Source organism: Etheostoma cragini, chromosome 1, assembly GCF_013103735.1.
Source record: "Etheostoma cragini isolate CJK2018 chromosome 1, CSU_Ecrag_1.0, whole genome shotgun sequence".
NCBI lineage: Eukaryota > Metazoa > Chordata > Actinopteri > Perciformes > Percidae > Etheostoma > Etheostoma cragini.
The window spans coordinates 21950648-21967724 of NC_048407.1; the positions used below are offsets into that span (position 1 = coordinate 21950648).

General features: G+C 39.4%; 1 protein-coding gene and 1 long non-coding RNA gene across 2 annotated transcripts in view; one reads left to right on the forward strand and one right to left on the reverse strand.

The window, feature by feature from the left end:
• The window catches only part of spon1a (spondin 1a), a 62297-nt gene extending 56777 nt beyond the window's left edge, over window positions 1-5520 (reverse strand). The window contains exons 1-2 of the mRNA XM_034875221.1: window positions 4911-5520; window positions 3798-3904 (exon numbers count right to left, since the gene is read on the reverse strand). Of these exons, the coding sequence (XP_034731112.1) occupies window positions 3798-3904; window positions 4911-5142 (339 nt within the window). The 5' untranslated portion in view covers window positions 5143-5520. The remainder of the gene's footprint in view (window positions 1-3797; window positions 3905-4910) is intronic.
• A 6149-nt stretch (window positions 5521-11669) lies between these two features.
• Window positions 11670-17077, forward strand: part of LOC117945359 — a 15209-nt gene continuing 9801 nt past the window's right edge. Inside the window, exons 1-2 of the long non-coding RNA XR_004656782.1 lie at window positions 11670-11680; window positions 14050-14055. This is a non-coding gene — a long non-coding RNA (uncharacterized LOC117945359). The remainder of the gene's footprint in view (window positions 11681-14049; window positions 14056-17077) is intronic.

Below are 17077 nucleotides of genomic sequence, written 5' to 3' on the forward strand. Positions count from 1 at the left end.
GTAGTAGTGAAAGTGGGTCAAGTCGTAATTTACTGCCCCTAACCGGGGCAGCATGTAATACTGTCTATTTACATAGGGGATTTTCTTCTACTTCCCAAAGGTTGGGAACCACAGAGTAAGAATAAGAGACAGGACAGTCAATTCCTCTCATTTCGGTCCTATCCATAAAAATCTGTCATTGTCAGTGTGTTGGGGACAAGTACACAAGCTCCTTCAGTACTACCACAGTACCAAAAAAGGCTGATTAAGACATTTGGCACCAAACAGCTATTTAGATTGATTAGAGAGTTAACACCCAGTTGTGCAATCATGAACCCTGTATATATCATGATCACTGTAAGCAGCATTTAAAAAGAACATCCCCAGACTCTTTGCGTCAATCTGAAGAGTCCACATGCATGCTGCCCTCTCTACTCAAGTACACATCTGAGACACTGAGCATCTTATTGATTTTAACTAGAGAGGAAATTAGTACAGCTTGTTGGAAAAAAGGGAGCGCAGCCAGCGAGGTAGTATTCACTGCCCAGAGACCAAGGATCGGTTTGATTGGAAGTGACATCAGGGAAGCAACTTTCTCACTCCATAAAGCTGTCAGCGGAGAATTTCCTTTGTCATGCCATGTTATGAATGAGTTCCCTCTTAAAGTGGATTGTGTGTGGATGTGCGTGGTTATGTGTGTGTGTGTGTGTGTGTGTGTGTGTGCATGTGTGTTAAAATGCATGAGAGAAGGAGAGTCAGAATCAGAAGGGGAGCAAGGATGCTCTGTGTGCGTATGTGCGTGTGTGTGTGTGTGTGTGTGTGTGTGGCCTATCACTGTGTGACGGATTATACAGCCCCCCCTTCATGTTCCCATGGTTTCTAACAGGCATCCTGGGGTGGCCTGACTGGACTACAACACATGTTAAAACCAGTGAAGTCTCATGGGAATGCATTAAACACCATTTGCAAAAAAAAAAGAAAAGTTGCTGCTAACACACCTATGACCAGTTTTTCTAATTCTAAATTTTCAAACCTTTTATAAATAGATAGATGGTGAAAAATGTGACATAATTGGAAAAATGTATGCATTTGTGGATTAGAGTAGGTGCTTGGCGCTACAGTTTTAAAGGTTTACTTGTCAAACATCTTTGTTGTCGTAATATCAGATCATTCTTGTGGAAGTATGACGTGAAGGCGATGCACCCCCAATCTCTGTTAAGTCTACATCTTCTACTAAGTTATACAGTGTGTTGCCCTCACAGTGCCACCGATTTCACCCCTTACATTGCCACATTTGCCTTTTCTTGTTTTATCATTTCACCCTGCTGAGAAGTAATGTCTCACCAGACATGGCCAGCTGGTTTACGCTCCTGCCAACACACACACACACACACACACACACAGGCAGCTGACCTTCCCAGAAAGCTCAATAAAAGTGCTTTTCATCAAGTCAGGAGCTGTCCTAAGACGGCTGAGACGGGACACACCATCAGATTTCAAATGAGCTGTATGTTAAATAAAGCCTGACGTCTTCTGTTGCAGCTTCTTTTTTCCATTCTTTTCTCTCAATGCCTGGAGGGCAGCCCACCCAGGACTCTTTCAGAATGGAGGAATGGTGTGTGTGTGTGTGTGTTTGACATAAAAGACATAAAATGTGAAAAACTGAGCAGGTGATGATAGAGGGATAACTCTTTGGACTGCAGTTTATTTTTACTGTGCTGTCACAGTGCTTTTAGCGAAACAGGTGATCATCTGCAGCTGATACCTTCCACTTCTAGCAGGCTTCTAATTAAAGGCAGGGCCCAGCAATGGCATATCCAATATTTTTTTACATTTAATGCCAACATCTTAAGTCTACGCTCACACATCTATCTTTCCTTCTGTGTGTACTCCACACTCAGTTGCATCCATCCGTGGAAAGCAGAGAGACTGAACGTGACTAAATGATGTAGTGTTTTCTCTCTTCCCTCCTGACATTTAGCACCCTGTCACACCACGCCACACTCTGCCATACGGCTGAAGAGCGTGCTCAAGGCTGGCACTAAATAACAACAGCGTGAAATCTAATGCAAGAACCCTTTAAACAGAAGAAATCTTGCCAGTGTTAGCGCTGGTTAAAGACAGGACAAAAATAAAATGTTCCCGTTTTTTATGTCCTCTCATATTCAAAGTACAGGTTCACAGAGAGTGCCACGGCATGGCCGTAGCTGTGATCAGAGAAGCCTGAGGGCTGCTGTGCAAGCCCTTCCTGTGTATTGTACTAAGGTTCAATAAAATAATAAGGTTTTATCTGGGAAGCAGCTGAAACAGTCAGGTTCACATAAGTCTGAAAAAAAGAACTCCACATTTGCTGTTAAACCCATTTAACAACTGCTTCTTTGCGAGTTCTGCCCTACAAAGACATATGCTCAAGTTCTGGGCAGGAGTGGGAATTTGGCTTAAAACTTTATGAGTTGCATTTAAAAAACAACAACTCTGCATCGCAGGGATGGTTTGTAGCATTGAAAATTTATTTTCAATGCTTGCTTCAAACTTCTTACAACAAATGATGTATTTAACTAATTTCAGACTCAAGAATTCAAGAAAAAAGCTTTTGAAAAAATCGTTTTTGTTTTTCTATGTTAAATGAGCGTGCTTCACAATCCTATGGTAAAGCAATTGCATTGTTTATGGGTCATTCCTTGACATTCTGGTATATTGTACCTTTACTGTTGTAAACTGAATACAAATATTTATCTAACATGTTGATACTTGATACAGCTAAAACCCAATTCCTCAGATGCTCAGTTCTTTTCAAATCCAAAAACAGTGGGTCATCGTGTGGACTGAAACTGTAGCCCAGACTTAAATGGAAAAAACATTGGCAGGAGACAGTAAGCTAAAAGGCATGGGAAAGAACAAGAACCAGTAGAGTGGAATTAATTCAAAAGTTTCTAAATGTAATGTTATGTAGAGGTTTTCATCATGTGAATGTGCTTTAATGGTATCTACATACATTACATAATGCTATATGTATATGTATAATACTTTGCAACATTCTAGAAATAAAGTTTATCATTACATGATTATTATCCTTCCTCTCTCTGGACTCACACATACACATATGTCATCAACCAATCTTCTCTCTACCACTCGACTCCTCGCAACTGCATAATAATTACAATGCCTCACATATTTGGCTATTATCACATGCGTACAACAGCACCAGTTTCCTTGCCTTCTCTCTCTTCTTTCGGCACTCTTGATGCCACTCTCTCTCGTTCTTTCCTGCTTCCCACAAAACTCCATCTTGGCCTATCTGTGTAAAATGCTTATTAGCCTCTCAACTAGACCAATTATACACATCCTACATACATGAACTGTACTATATGCCTGCTTGTGGGCACACAACTTCTCAAATTCCACACGTGTACTTTCACAGTCCGGAAAAACACATAATACATGGAGCTGAGCTTAGAGTACGCTCTTTTCATACGCTTTAAAAAGCCTACTAACGAAGCTGAGGTGAGAATTATCACACTTTGACATGTCAAGACAGGACACTGTGCAAAGAAAATCTGTCAACACCCCCATCCCCCCAATCTACAGTAAGATTTGTCTATTTATTCACACAAGTCAAGCACAGTGCTGGAGTCCAAAGGAAGGATGGTATGCAGGATGGACATTAAGTACCTAGGCTTAACTACCGGTGTGGCAGATTAGGATATGTTAATTAATTGCCATGGAACTGCACTGTGAATAGAGAAAATGTGCAAATTGGTGAATTTTCCAATCTTTTCTGATTTTACAAGCAGTCATGTCATTAGCTGTTACCTTACCTGGAAATTGCCAGTGTAGTCCTCCTCTCTGTCTCCTTCTGCACCCTCCTTCAGGGCAATGAGGGTGAACCCTCTGAAGTAGGAGGGACTGGATGCAATCAGAGTCACTGGATGGATTCAAACAAGAGTGACAGCAAACAGCTAAACTACAAAATACTCACTGACAAACATAAGGTGGGTACTACCTGCATGAGTAGTGTTATATAAACACTTAAAATAGTGGATCAATGGAAATATATTCTTATAGAACTATAATACTTCCTTTATGCCCAATTAAACGTGGCACCTGTTATTGAGGGTGTAGGTCACATGACATCCATTATAATGATTCAGTCTCAGCCAGGCAGTAGGCTATTATCAGAAGATGACGTGTTTTCATGCATTTGCAATTCAGCGGAACATAAAAGAATGTTCATTTACTTTGAGGAAACTTCAATTTGCTGTGCTCGACAACTTTATCAGATTCTTGTGATGGGAAGTGTTTAAACTTCAAAATAAATTGCGATTACCAACTCCCACTTTGAGCTAATTCAGTTATTGGCTTTGAATGATATGAACCTATTTCTAATTAGGATAATAATAATATTAATTAAGAAAATAATGAACTAACCGCAGTGCAATATATTGTCAAGTCCAGAACAGCATGCTTCTTCGAGATTCACAGAGCAGATGGCACATGCAGCTACAACTTCCACTTATTTTATAGCTTATATCTTAAGCTATAAAATTGGGGACTGCTGCCTTTTAAAACATATTTATATAAACCTTCTGAATTTTTCAGCATGACTATTTACTCAATTGTGTCCAATTAGGTTGAACGTAAATTGTTGTCACCTTTGGCTATTATAGTTATAATAGTTTAAATGCATATTTCCTTTTTGGGATCCCAATAAGGAAATATGCATTTAGTAAATAGGCGGTCCTGCATTGATGCAGGGCCATCTATTTACTAAACAAATATAGGCTACTTTCAGGGCACATATACTCGCTTCACAACAAAAGTATACTTATATTAAGTTTGCATAGTCTACTGACCGTAGACTCGTATTGACTTCACAATGCGTACATAATGGAAACCAACGCAGTGTGCGTAAAATGCTGATAAACACAAACCTCTGTATGTGCTCCCTGGCTGATAGCTCTCAGGGTCTCCCTCAACGCGGAGGCGAAACTCGCTGTTGCCCTCCTTCCGATTGCTCTGAGCCCGTAATATCCGACTACAATACCCGTCTCCCTTTCCGGCTCTCTCAGAGGGCTCCTCGGTGAATGCAAACATATTGCACGCTGCGATGGAGATGAAGTAGAGCAGGAGAATAAAGCGCAATTGTAGCCCGGCTGCTGTCATCTTGTAGGTTTCCGAAAGCCAAGTTGATGCGCGGGGATGAAGGAAACGTCTGAGCTCCTGATTCACTCCTAAATGAGAACCCAACTTGCCAACTGCTGAAGTAGATTTCTGCTCTGCTAGGAGGGTAGATCCATCCTGGTAGAGCGAGGAGGAGGAGGGACTGGGATGCGCTGTGCTTTCTCGCCCTACGAGAACTGTGTCGCTGGTTAGACTGAACAGGAGAGCAGAGATTCGAGGAAATGGCCAAGAGAGGAATGAGCTCTGTGTGTCTGTCTCCAAGGCCACAGCTATTTACAGACAGACTATAGAATACTCTGAACCAACAGACTGACAACCAAGACAAACATTCCCACCAATGAGGAGGACGCGTTGGACATACTTGCACTGAACTCTCAGTTCAGAGAGAGGCAGAGAGAGAGAGAGAGAGAGAGAGAGAGAGAGAGAGCGAGAGAGCGAGAGTGTGTGTGTGTGTGTGCGTCATTACTAAAGAGCCATGAGGATGACACGAACACACACAGAGACACACAAAGGAATTGATAAAGTATGTTAAACGGTTGTCTAGGTGACTGATTAAATGATAAGTGAACTGATGAATTTCACATGGTCTCAGAATGGATGCCAGTATGTGAGCTTCCACCTGATTCAACACATCAGTGAGCTCAGGCGAAGTAAGGTTAGTCATTGTAGTCAAATCTGAGTATGTTTTTTGGGACTAAAAGGAACAATGGTCATAGTCAACACAAGGAATAGGTTCTTACAGATAGTTCAGTACACTAGGGAACTCTCAGAGAATATTGATCCATCTCAATAACGCGAAGCAGCTTTATTTGTAGAGCACATTTCAGCAACAAGGTAATTGAAAGTGCTTTACATAAAACATTAAAGAGCAATTAAACACATCTGGAAAATAGAATATAAAAACAGCTAAGATAGAATAAGACAGGTACAAAATACAAGAATAAAAAGTTACAGTGCAGTGTAAGAATTATGTAAAAAAGGCAGCATCAAAAAGAAAAATGATTTAAAAGAAACAGAGTTGCAGCATACTCTGGTGACAGAAAGCTAACCCGGATGACAAAGAGTTCTGGGTGGTTCATATTATAGCAGCAGATCACAAATTGATTTTAAGGAAGACCTTTAAGGACACTGTTACAGTAGTTGAGTTTACTGAAGATAAAAGCCATGGTATTTGAATAGATTTTTATGGGGACACAGGGACAACACATCCTGTACCTGATATGGAGGGACGGACTGCTGGTCTAATTTTCTAAATAGTTTTACTGAAGGAGACAAATTCATCGCAGGCCCTGGTGGATAAAAAATGAGATGCTGCTGATACTGGAGGGTTTATAAACCTACCGACAGTTACAAACAAGACATGTGTGCAAAAACACAGATTAAGTTTGACCTTGCACAGTCACTGCACCACTTTGGAGCAGACTGAAATATCATGAAGGATTGTCACGACATTTTGTATAGAAGTATGTCATTTGGACTGTCATGGTTCCCAGAGGATTGAACCTACTGCCTCTGCTTTTTGGTCTCTTTCACGGTAACATATGCACACACACGTTTTCACCTTCAGACCTTAAATCAGAATCAGTAGTCAGAATGTAAATAGGGTTTAAGTAGAACTAATGATCATGACCTAGTGCTGTCCATCAGGGAAAGTTCCCTTTGTGTCCAGGTATGAAACAAATAATACACGTTTAGAATGACTATTAATCAAGACATTCACTCACATTTGGTGTATACTTTTCTATTACATGGTATCCTACATTGATTTATAAACTGCTTGATTCAGCAATGAAAAGCTAATCAAATTAACCGTGCATTGTTTGGCTCAGTAACAGAAGCATGTTGATTTAATGCGGGTTTCAAAAATTGGATTTCACCCACTTGCTGCCCATATCTAGCCTTAATGATTGAAGTAAGCACTATTCTTGAAAATATAGTGGGTGTTTGGACCAAAATCATGGTAAGAAAACTACCTTTAAGTAGACTAATCACTTTTTAATCTACCAAGTGGTTTACTTTAGTTTGACATTCTGTGTCTCATTAACAGGCCAAGAAATAAAATATTCTCTCCTGATTGCTTAATGCCTCTCTTGTTATTTTACTCACCTTCTTTTCTGCCTATTTTTTCTCATTTTCTTTTGCCTTCTCAAGCGTTTGGGTTTTGACAGTTTTCTGTTCACCACTGTTCTCCAGTCACTGAAATAAAAACATGACACGTTACACAACAACACAACTCTGAGAATGAAACGATAAACTGAAAAGTGTTGATGTAATCCCTCTTGTTTTTTTGGCCTCTTAATCTTGCAGAAGAAGAAGGCTACATGTTATTCTTTGTGACAATTTCTTGCAACACCCCCCGAGTTTATTTCAGTCTTCCAAAGGGTCAGCTAGCATGTAATGAGAATGTAACCATTTCTGATGGGCAGTGACAAATAGAGAGTGGCTATGCTTTGGGCATCTACCGCTGGGTTGATGGATGGATGATGGGAGAGGAAAGTATAAGAGTCTATAAGAGGCTGGCAGGACACTGCAACAGCAGGTGTCATGAAAGCATTTTGTTTTACAACCCTGCTGAGCTAAATCCCTTCGCCACCTTCAGTCCTCAGGTTATTCCCTGCGTTTTTTTACATAACACACTATGCATTGGAACAATATCTGCAAGATCCTCACATTCCCTTTTACCAATAATAGTAAAATGTTAGCCACATTTTCAGACATGCACCCTAATTATATAAGCGCTGGTGACTCTCCAGTTAAAAAAACAATAGTTTTTGATTCATAGCTTAAGCAATTGTTTTGCCCACAGCCTTATATAATACATGTTAATAAGTTCTGTAGCGCTACATTGGGCACATATAACCTTTTGCAGTTTAATTGTTGTTGCATTCCTCTAACAAATTCTGCATGAGAATAAAGTGAGCCTGAGTTTGCATTTACTGAATATGGATTTCTATACTCAGTACTCCTCTTTTTGTATTACAGCTGTTGGATTTGTATACGCTTTGAAGAGATGGCAATGTCTCATCACAATGTTAGAGAAACATGTTGTGACCAGGGCAATCTGCTTCAAATTCCTGAACTAGTCAAAAAATGTAAGGAAGTGAATGAGTTATGAGCTGTCATTCCCTCAACAACTATTCTTGAGTTGCCCTTGAGTGGGGCACTTAGCACCCAACAGCTTCAGGGGAGCTACTCAGAGGCAACAGTAGGAGACCAGAAACGTGTGTGTGCAACTAGGGATGTCAAAAACTGCAATGCTGAAAATAGCCTTCACTTTTAACTTACCTTTTCGGGTCATACAAAAGTGATTCAAACCTTGTTAATAAAACATTAGCAGGAGAGTATTTTGCATTTTCGTTTTATTCGTTACAACCCAAGCATCAGAAGGCCTTTCTTCTGTGTTTCACACCAAACGCTGTGCCAGAGTAGTAGTGGGTCCACATAGATACCAAGAACGTTTCTTTTCGACAACAGCCATGGCCAGTATAATCACTAATGCTGCTTGTACCTGTTGTGGCTCCAAAATACGTTGGAAAAACCAAACGGCGTCAATTCTGGGTTCACAAAATCATCTGGAGGCACACACAGCTCTGTAAATTCCACTGCCCACAGACTGCTACAATACTATTTTCCTCCAGCTGTGATGGAATAACATCAGTGAAACTGAAAGAATCAAAACACTGAAATGTTTGCGCCCTTCGCGTTACCTGGCTCATAGTCACATCTTTATATAGAATATAGAATAGCTTCACGTTTGGTGTTAACATCAACCTCTCTCTCTATTTTTTAATATTTTCTTATCCTTCGCCTGTCAGCCTTCGCCTACAATAGGTGTGCATGATATGCTGCGTGTGTATTAGCAGGAGTATAATAGGGTTTTATATCTTTAGGAGCAAAATCTCCTCATTATCCACTCTTTCACCACACGCCTCTGACTTTCTCTACTCCTTCACAAGTCTGTGAAAAAAAGTCGTGGTGCTTTGATGCGTTCTGAGAGGAATAGAGGTCAAGAGGGAAAATCAAATTAGGCTTTCAGTTGATCGTGGTGGAAGAGGAGAGCCTACTCATTAAACAGCCGAGTCCCCCCGCTGCCATGTCATTAACGCCAAATGCAGAGAACCTGTGAAGATCCGCCGTGTTGTTTCCACTTAATTGAAGGAGAAAGGGAACCAGTTCGAGAATAGAGAAAGGAAAGAAGGAATACAACTTATTTGATTCCTGAATGTTGTATTCCTTAAGCATTAATTGCAATTATGTATAGTGTATCCATTGAAGACACACTGTATACTTCACATCTGCAGGCTGAAATGTATGTATAACAATGACTGGCATATTCTGAACAAGTGAATTAATGGTCCGATGTATTAAAAAACAGGCTCTGATGTCACTCAGCACAGTTAAGGAATCTTGGTCTGCAGAGAGAGTTAATGTCTTTATTTCCAACCTGGCTTCACGCATTCAGGCCCCCATCTACTTCTTTGGAGGTAATGCATTTTGATGCCCATCTAAAAGTCTGAGTGAAACATGTGCTGTTGGGAGGCCAGCAAGCGTACGGGGGCTATCACAAATAATTACAGTCAGCCAGAGGGTGACCGGGATCGCCAGGTGCTGGGGCCTGCTGAAGCATTACTTATTAAATCCTGTCTTTAGCTCTTAGGAGACCCGGGCCATATCTAAATGGCTTTGAGGAAATCACACACTCTGTCAGGAACTATTATGTTTCTGTCTCAGAAACCAACTGTCTCAGCCAAAGTTTGCCACTAGTCTACGGTAGGCAAAATACAGTGTTAAGCTGCTATTGATTGGCTCAGTAAAACCTTTGCATGAATGTGTTTGGACAATGATATGTAAAATCTGGACATTACAACAAAAAAACTGTCTATTGACGGAGTATCATAAGTCCATAAAACTTTCATCACAGGTGTTAATACGTATAAGTCAATACAGAGTCTAAAACCCACACACAATGACAGACTGAAGACCCAGGATGGTCTCTGCTTTAATAATGTAATTATGTACATTTGCCAGTAATTGAATCTAAAAGTGGAATCTTTTATTTTAGATGTAGTCTTTCAAATAACCTTAGTACCAGCAAAAGAAGGGAACATATATAATATATATTTACCTTCTGCATCTACAGTATAGTCTGAACATAGTAATGCAAATACACAATGTCCTTCTAAAGCTGAAGACGAAGATATCCAACTGTGTGAGGTCTGGTTTAAATGTCACATTAATATCTAAGCTGACTATGCCATAAGTGCTGTGACATTCTCCAACACTGGTCTGGGCAACAGACCATCATTAACATGCCATTCAAAATGTGATCCTATTGTACAATAGGTCTGTCAATGGATCACATCAATTTACAATCTATTATGTTTTCTCAGAAAACTAATGGTCCTATTTCTACCATCATGGGTTCAGGGACCTGACACTGTATGTTCCACTTGTTTATGATACTTACTGTTTTGTTACCAGCATTTTCAGAGAGCCTTTGACCTTTTCTCAGCCTCCTCTTGCTGATGACCTTCAGTTAGGAAACCACATGCGTTATCTAAAGACACTCTTACGTTCTCTGTTCTTGAATGTCATGCCCGGAAGTACTTCATGTCCTGTATCTCTCATCTTAAACACACCCCACTCTATTACCACTACAAATCAGATCAGAACATAAACTAATTTAAAAGCTTATAATAGACACACAAAGAACACTATTTGGCAAATTTTGTACCTAAAATGAGATAAGAATAGAACACACAAATATACACTACATACTGTACAGCACCTATCAGCCTATTCCCTTCCCTTTTAAGTAAGATCAGTAAATCAAAAGCAATTCTAATTTTAAAACATCTGTGTTTGGTTTAACAGATAGATAGATAGATTGTATTATTAGACTCAAGGTCCATTTAGAAAAACAAAACAAAACAACCTATGTCTCGACTTGCAATACAATCTTACTAACCGTATTAGTACAGAAAAAGAAAACAAAAAAAGTTTAATGGTAAAACATCCTTTTCCATTACGATATGATTTTATGTAGTTTAGGTTTGCTACTTTCATGCATAGAGTGATGTTTCAAATTATGACCTGACTCTGCGTCAATGTAGCTGTTGGCCATTTTGTAGCTTTTGATGCTCCTACAGCAGTGTAAACATAGCATTACTGTCCCATCATGCTACTTGTCCAGACTCCATCTTGTCTCATCTTATTTTGAGTCTCTCCATGTTCCAGGAGGCATACATGACACCCTACAGCCTCTAGTGGGCCCGTACCTCTTGGTCTACTGTAAAGAAATGTCATATTGAATAAATAAGAAGAGACCTCGTTTAGGCTGCCGTAAATGACACCAGATCAATGTGAGTCATCAGAAAGCAGTGCCATATAAACCACTACATAGAAGGGGTGGGCCCAATAAAATCAACATATCACATAATTACTCTACATATTTGTGAAGCTACTAATGAACTGTGTCAGATAGATAATTATTGAACTTTTGAGGCAATACTTATTTGTGGTGACAAGGTGGATAAAATAACATCTTCCAATATATTGCAATCCAATGCAACAACGAAACGGGACTGGACTCAAAATATTCTTGAATTTGATCCTTTCTGACATTTATAAGCAAAACACCATATTTATTACAGGGCTGTTATGTTGTATTGGATTGCATTATATTGTACAGGTGTTTCCTTGTAAAATACTGTTGAGCGAGTGGTAGAGTGGCTTTTGAGGGCAATGTGGCACTCCTTATGGACATTTCACAGCTGAAATTCAACAGAAGAGCCATGCACAAGATTATATTGAGTTTTGTTGGGATTATTGCCAGTCAAAATGAATGAATTTGTAGCGGCTCTTCTAACAATTGATGCAATTTGTGACCTTTAATAAGTGAAAAAATTTAAAACTGGACTGATGTTTTCAAACCTTCAAGTATGTGCGAAACATTTTTGTATTTGTAAATGTAATTGTTAGAAGACAAAATTATTATGAAAGGTTTTCGAGATTTTTGGAAGTAAAGTGACCATTTCTGGAGTAGTTGGTGGTCTGTATTACATGCAGTCGAAAGTCTGTGGACATATGTCTGTGGAGTTTTTGCCATGAAGTACTGTGATTAAAAAACAGGGCAACAAGTTCCATAAATAAGATAGTTTATAAAGTATTTGGGGAGAAATACACAGACCCAATGTAAATATTGCTTTAGGAAAATGAAGCCCCTCAGCTGGTAACACCTTTGCTATAGAGGTTGTTGTGGTGGGGGCGGAAGGAGGACCCAAACGCAGTGTACCAGGTAGGAAGGCAACAGGGGTTTATTGGGGAAAACAAGGCAGCAACAGATTCCAAAAACATAAAAACACAAGGAGCCAGGGAAAAACCAAAAACCGAAGCACAAGGGCTGGAAACTCACAGGGGAAGGTAAACAGGCAAAAATATCCCGGGGAAGTCTTACTAGAGCTGGAACGGGGAAGAGGTGACGACACGCTGGAGAACAAAAGGATCTAACAAGAGGCAAAGGAAACACTGGGGTTAAATACATGAGGTAACGAGGTAATTGGGATCAGATGAGACAACAGGTGAATCACGTTAGGGCAGGGCTGGACAATCAGACAAACAAAGTAAAGCTAGACTATACAAGACAGGACAAGACAGGAAACTGACTACCAAAATAAAGCAGAATGCACAACAAACACACAGGGAACATAAGAAAGAATCTAAGACAACCAGACCAGGGACAAAGCCGGGACAAAAACCCAGGGTAGGCCAAACAGGAAAAATACCCCAACAAAAACCCCAAACCATAACAGAGGTATTACTTAAGGCAAAGTTCCCAATAGCGTTATTACATTACCTTAGTGGATAATTCAATATTATAATTTTCTCTTCATTAACATCTTTTACTGTGTTTTAACTGGGACAACAAACTAAAATCGGCAAAATCGGACTGAAATTAATGGGAATAAGTTTTCCTGTAAGATTTTTCTTGTAGTACAAAAGCAGACAAAAACTTTTTCGAGTTATAATGTGGTTTTGAAAATGTTATAGATCCTGTCACATGTCTAGATAATGCTTTGATAATTACTACAGTAGCACCCCTACTTCCTACCTATTGCACTAATTCAGTGTCCATCGGTTATCAATCACTGAGTATTGCAACTCTTTTCCACTATGGACAATAGTTCCAGCAGCTCCACTGAAGCCAGAGAGTTATAACAAATATTAATACATGATCTTACTGCATGTGTAGCATTTTTGTCGCTAAGTTAGCAGCTTAAGACCAATCCTCTTTCCTTACTAAAGAAAGAGCCTCAGGAAGTGTTCAAAGTCAGTGTTTCTTAGATTGTGTGTGATAAATAGCCTATGTGTACCACAGGAAATGTAAATCAGTGAATTTACTATCATACCATAGTGCAGTGGATAGCGCACACGCCTACATGATGAGCATGTTATAAGGCATCTGCATCTAAAATCTTTGGTTCTATTGTTCTGGTCACTCGCCTAACAAAGGAACAGCAGAGAGCAGGGTCTCACGTCTTCCTTTACATCAATTACATATCTAGTATTTCTGATACATTCAGGTTTGGCATCTTCTATTTTCATAGAAATGAGGTATATAGTACCATCTTCATTTTATGAGATATTAAAGCTCTCTCCTGAAATTAGGCATTGTGAGGAGAACTGAGTGCAAAAAGTGGGCTAAAAGCCAAATAAATGCATGTCTCTAATTGAAGTGCCATTGAAATTAGCCTTCTTCTGACAAGACATTTCCTCACATTTTCTTCTGGGGCGAGAAAACTTCCATTAATCACACATATATACAGCCAAGGCTCATCTCTTTGCAATCAGCACACACAGAGAGACATGAAAGGTGTGAGAGGGAACAAGAAAAAGGTGAAAAGAAATTATAACAAATAACTTGTTTGTAATTACAGAGAACCTATCTCCAGAGAGAGTCAAACTCGAAATTAACCACTGGCTACCCTTGCTCCACTGCCCTAATCAAATAGTTTTTTTCAATGCTTCCAAAACACGCATCATATCTTAGTATTTTGGAACTGCATTGGTGGACAGTGCTTTCTTAAAATTAAAAACTGATAGATCAAAACACAGCAAATTAAATTAGAGTCTGAAATTTGTTATATTATGTCAGTCATGCTTTTTTGGAAGTATCCATAGTGTGATCTTGAGGTAAAAGGTTTTTTCCACAGTTATGATGTCGGTACGCTTCTTCAGAAGAGCTTGTTGGACGGTCGAATTGCTTCACACCCACATTATGCACTTCTCTCTGAAGCTATTTTGTCACTTTTCATGTGAACAACTGAGTGTAATACCATGCATGTTCTCCAGGAGAGACTGTGATTGAGCATGTGCACCTTTATCCCCAAATTTTAACAATATAGTGTCACCCATCCCTCTACAGTGGACAGCTTTTTACTCTGACCTTCCAATGTGGCAGATTCTCCATATGAATAGACTAACAAATCTGTAATGATCCCTTTTCTCTTTCCACCGTCACCTCTCCATTTGTGAAAGCTGATCTCTGTTTACATTGCATTCTCATAATATAACAAGCCAAAGCATACACACATTGTGCAAGATGTGCTCTTTGGAACCATTATCCAAAGTACAGTATTCAATCATACACAGAGCATTTTTTGTTTATTAAAAATAATCCCAGAGTCCCCATTATTAGGAACAAAGATGCATGGGACATCAGTTTACATATAATGAAATATGTGGGTGTTTTGTGTCTGGCCCAGTACACCGTCTGTCTTACTCAAATTTATGGGCCTCACAAGCGGACAGCTGAATGGAATTTAATGGACCCTGAAGGTTTTGTACACCAGCCCAAAGTGAAGTGATGTATTAGCCCTTCTAAAACAGTTGAACTAGCTTGTGTAGATACAGTCAGACTGATTGGTCCCTTTTGTCTGCTTGGTTACAGCATGGATAAGTCATCTAGAACCATCTAGCAGAGTCAATGGAGAAGACTACTCATATCGTCATTCATGGTTGCCATATACAGCGTCCACTGTCACTACAAAATATTTGTCTGAACTACAACAGGACCTATCGTATACTAGAAAAAAATGTATATAGTTAAAGTGAAAGTATTGTATTTTGAGGCAGCTTTGAAAATCTTCAACAATAGTGTATTACATGCTGAAAATGTTATGGATGGTAGTGAAAATGTCATGTAGCAGCTGGATTCTTGCAATTTCATGAGATTGTGCGAGAATCACAGGATCAAATATCACAAACACATATTGTCAGGCTCCAACCTTATGCATTTGTGTCTGAACTACCAGCTTACTGAACCAATCAGCATCCGGTGAGGAGCTACAGGCGTGGTTTAGGTGTGTGACTGCCACAACTGTTCGAGATTGACAAATTAGATAGACAGATGGTTCATCCAATAATCAGCCAGGTATTTTTTGAAAGTGCCATCCCTTTTCAAAACAGTTTCTAATAATGGCTTCTCAGATGGTTCTGTGTTAACAAACCATCTAGCATGTCAGGTTAGTGAAAATGAGTACATACAGTAATAGGAATTACAATTAGAAACAGTTTTAATCATTAGAGTAATTATGGGAGACCCCCAAGCAAGTTTATCAAATGCGTATTTTTTTTCTTGTTCCTGCCATATACAATACAGTGGTACTTTGTTGACAATGCCAATCAAGCATATTTTTTGTATAGGCTTCGCCCTCTAAGGGCTACGCTTCTGGGTTTATCCCTTTTTGCATGACAAGTTTGAAAAATGTCCACAAGTGCTTGCGTCCGCCCCTCCTGCCGGACCGGCAACATTGTGCCGCCGGACTTTGGATATTGGTACCAATACTGTGACTTCAATACCGGTTCCCAAACAATACTTTTTTCAATACCAATTTTATGAAGCAAAGAGAAATTACAACATTACGGCATAAATCTTTGTTTTTTATGTTTCAGCTCCAACTACCTGAGCCCTGTCTCTGTGGGTAACATATGTTTTTCTCTAAGACGTATAACATTAGACAGCCAATCACCAGCATTATTACATCTTGGTCAATGTCAAGTGTCAACCTGCTGGAGGGAAAGTCAGAGGGTCACAAAAGTCAATAGTCAGTATGTTCTCTATGGATCATGAAAGGTCTGTCCAACATTTCGTTTCAGTCCATCCAGTAGTAGGCGAACGAAAATAAAACTGCTCCTCATCAATCTGATAAAACTTCAATTAAGAAGAACACTTCATTCCCTCTCTTCTTCTCCTTAATTTATTTCTCCACCACACCTCTTGGCTCCTACTTATTTATATTAAACATTTGAAATGCAACCTTCTGGTTCACTCCACCTAATCAAAGAGGCTAAAACTACCATTAATACCGCTCTTAAAGACACTGGAGCCAATCCCTAATCAGCATGTTTGATGTAAACCTAATGAGCTGTTCCTGCTGCTTCTGTGGCTGATGGCAACAGATAACTACCACTTCCCCACACCACCATCTTGACTCTATCCAGATTAAGAGTTAAGTTAAACAAGCTGGGGGGGGGGGAGAATCTAATTTGCGTTGCTTCCATCTGTAAACTAGCATGTGGCATCTTAAATTAAATGTTTTAAAGAAAATAAATCAACCACATGTTTACATTTTGAACTAGAATATGCCAGTGTATCCATTAAGGAAATGCATAAAAGGAATTTCCACCTAGGTTGTGTTTTTTTGTTTTCATTATATTGCTGGCCAAGCTATAGATGAAAATGAAATCCTTGAGTATCGGCAATCAGATTTCTCCTACTTTGTTCCACCTTCCTTCCTTCCATCACTATAAAGGAGACAATATAGTAGACACGAAGTCCATCTCACAAGAAAGCAATTTTTATTTCACAGAGCACACACACTAGTCAATTTCTAGTATACAGTGTAATGGATATAAA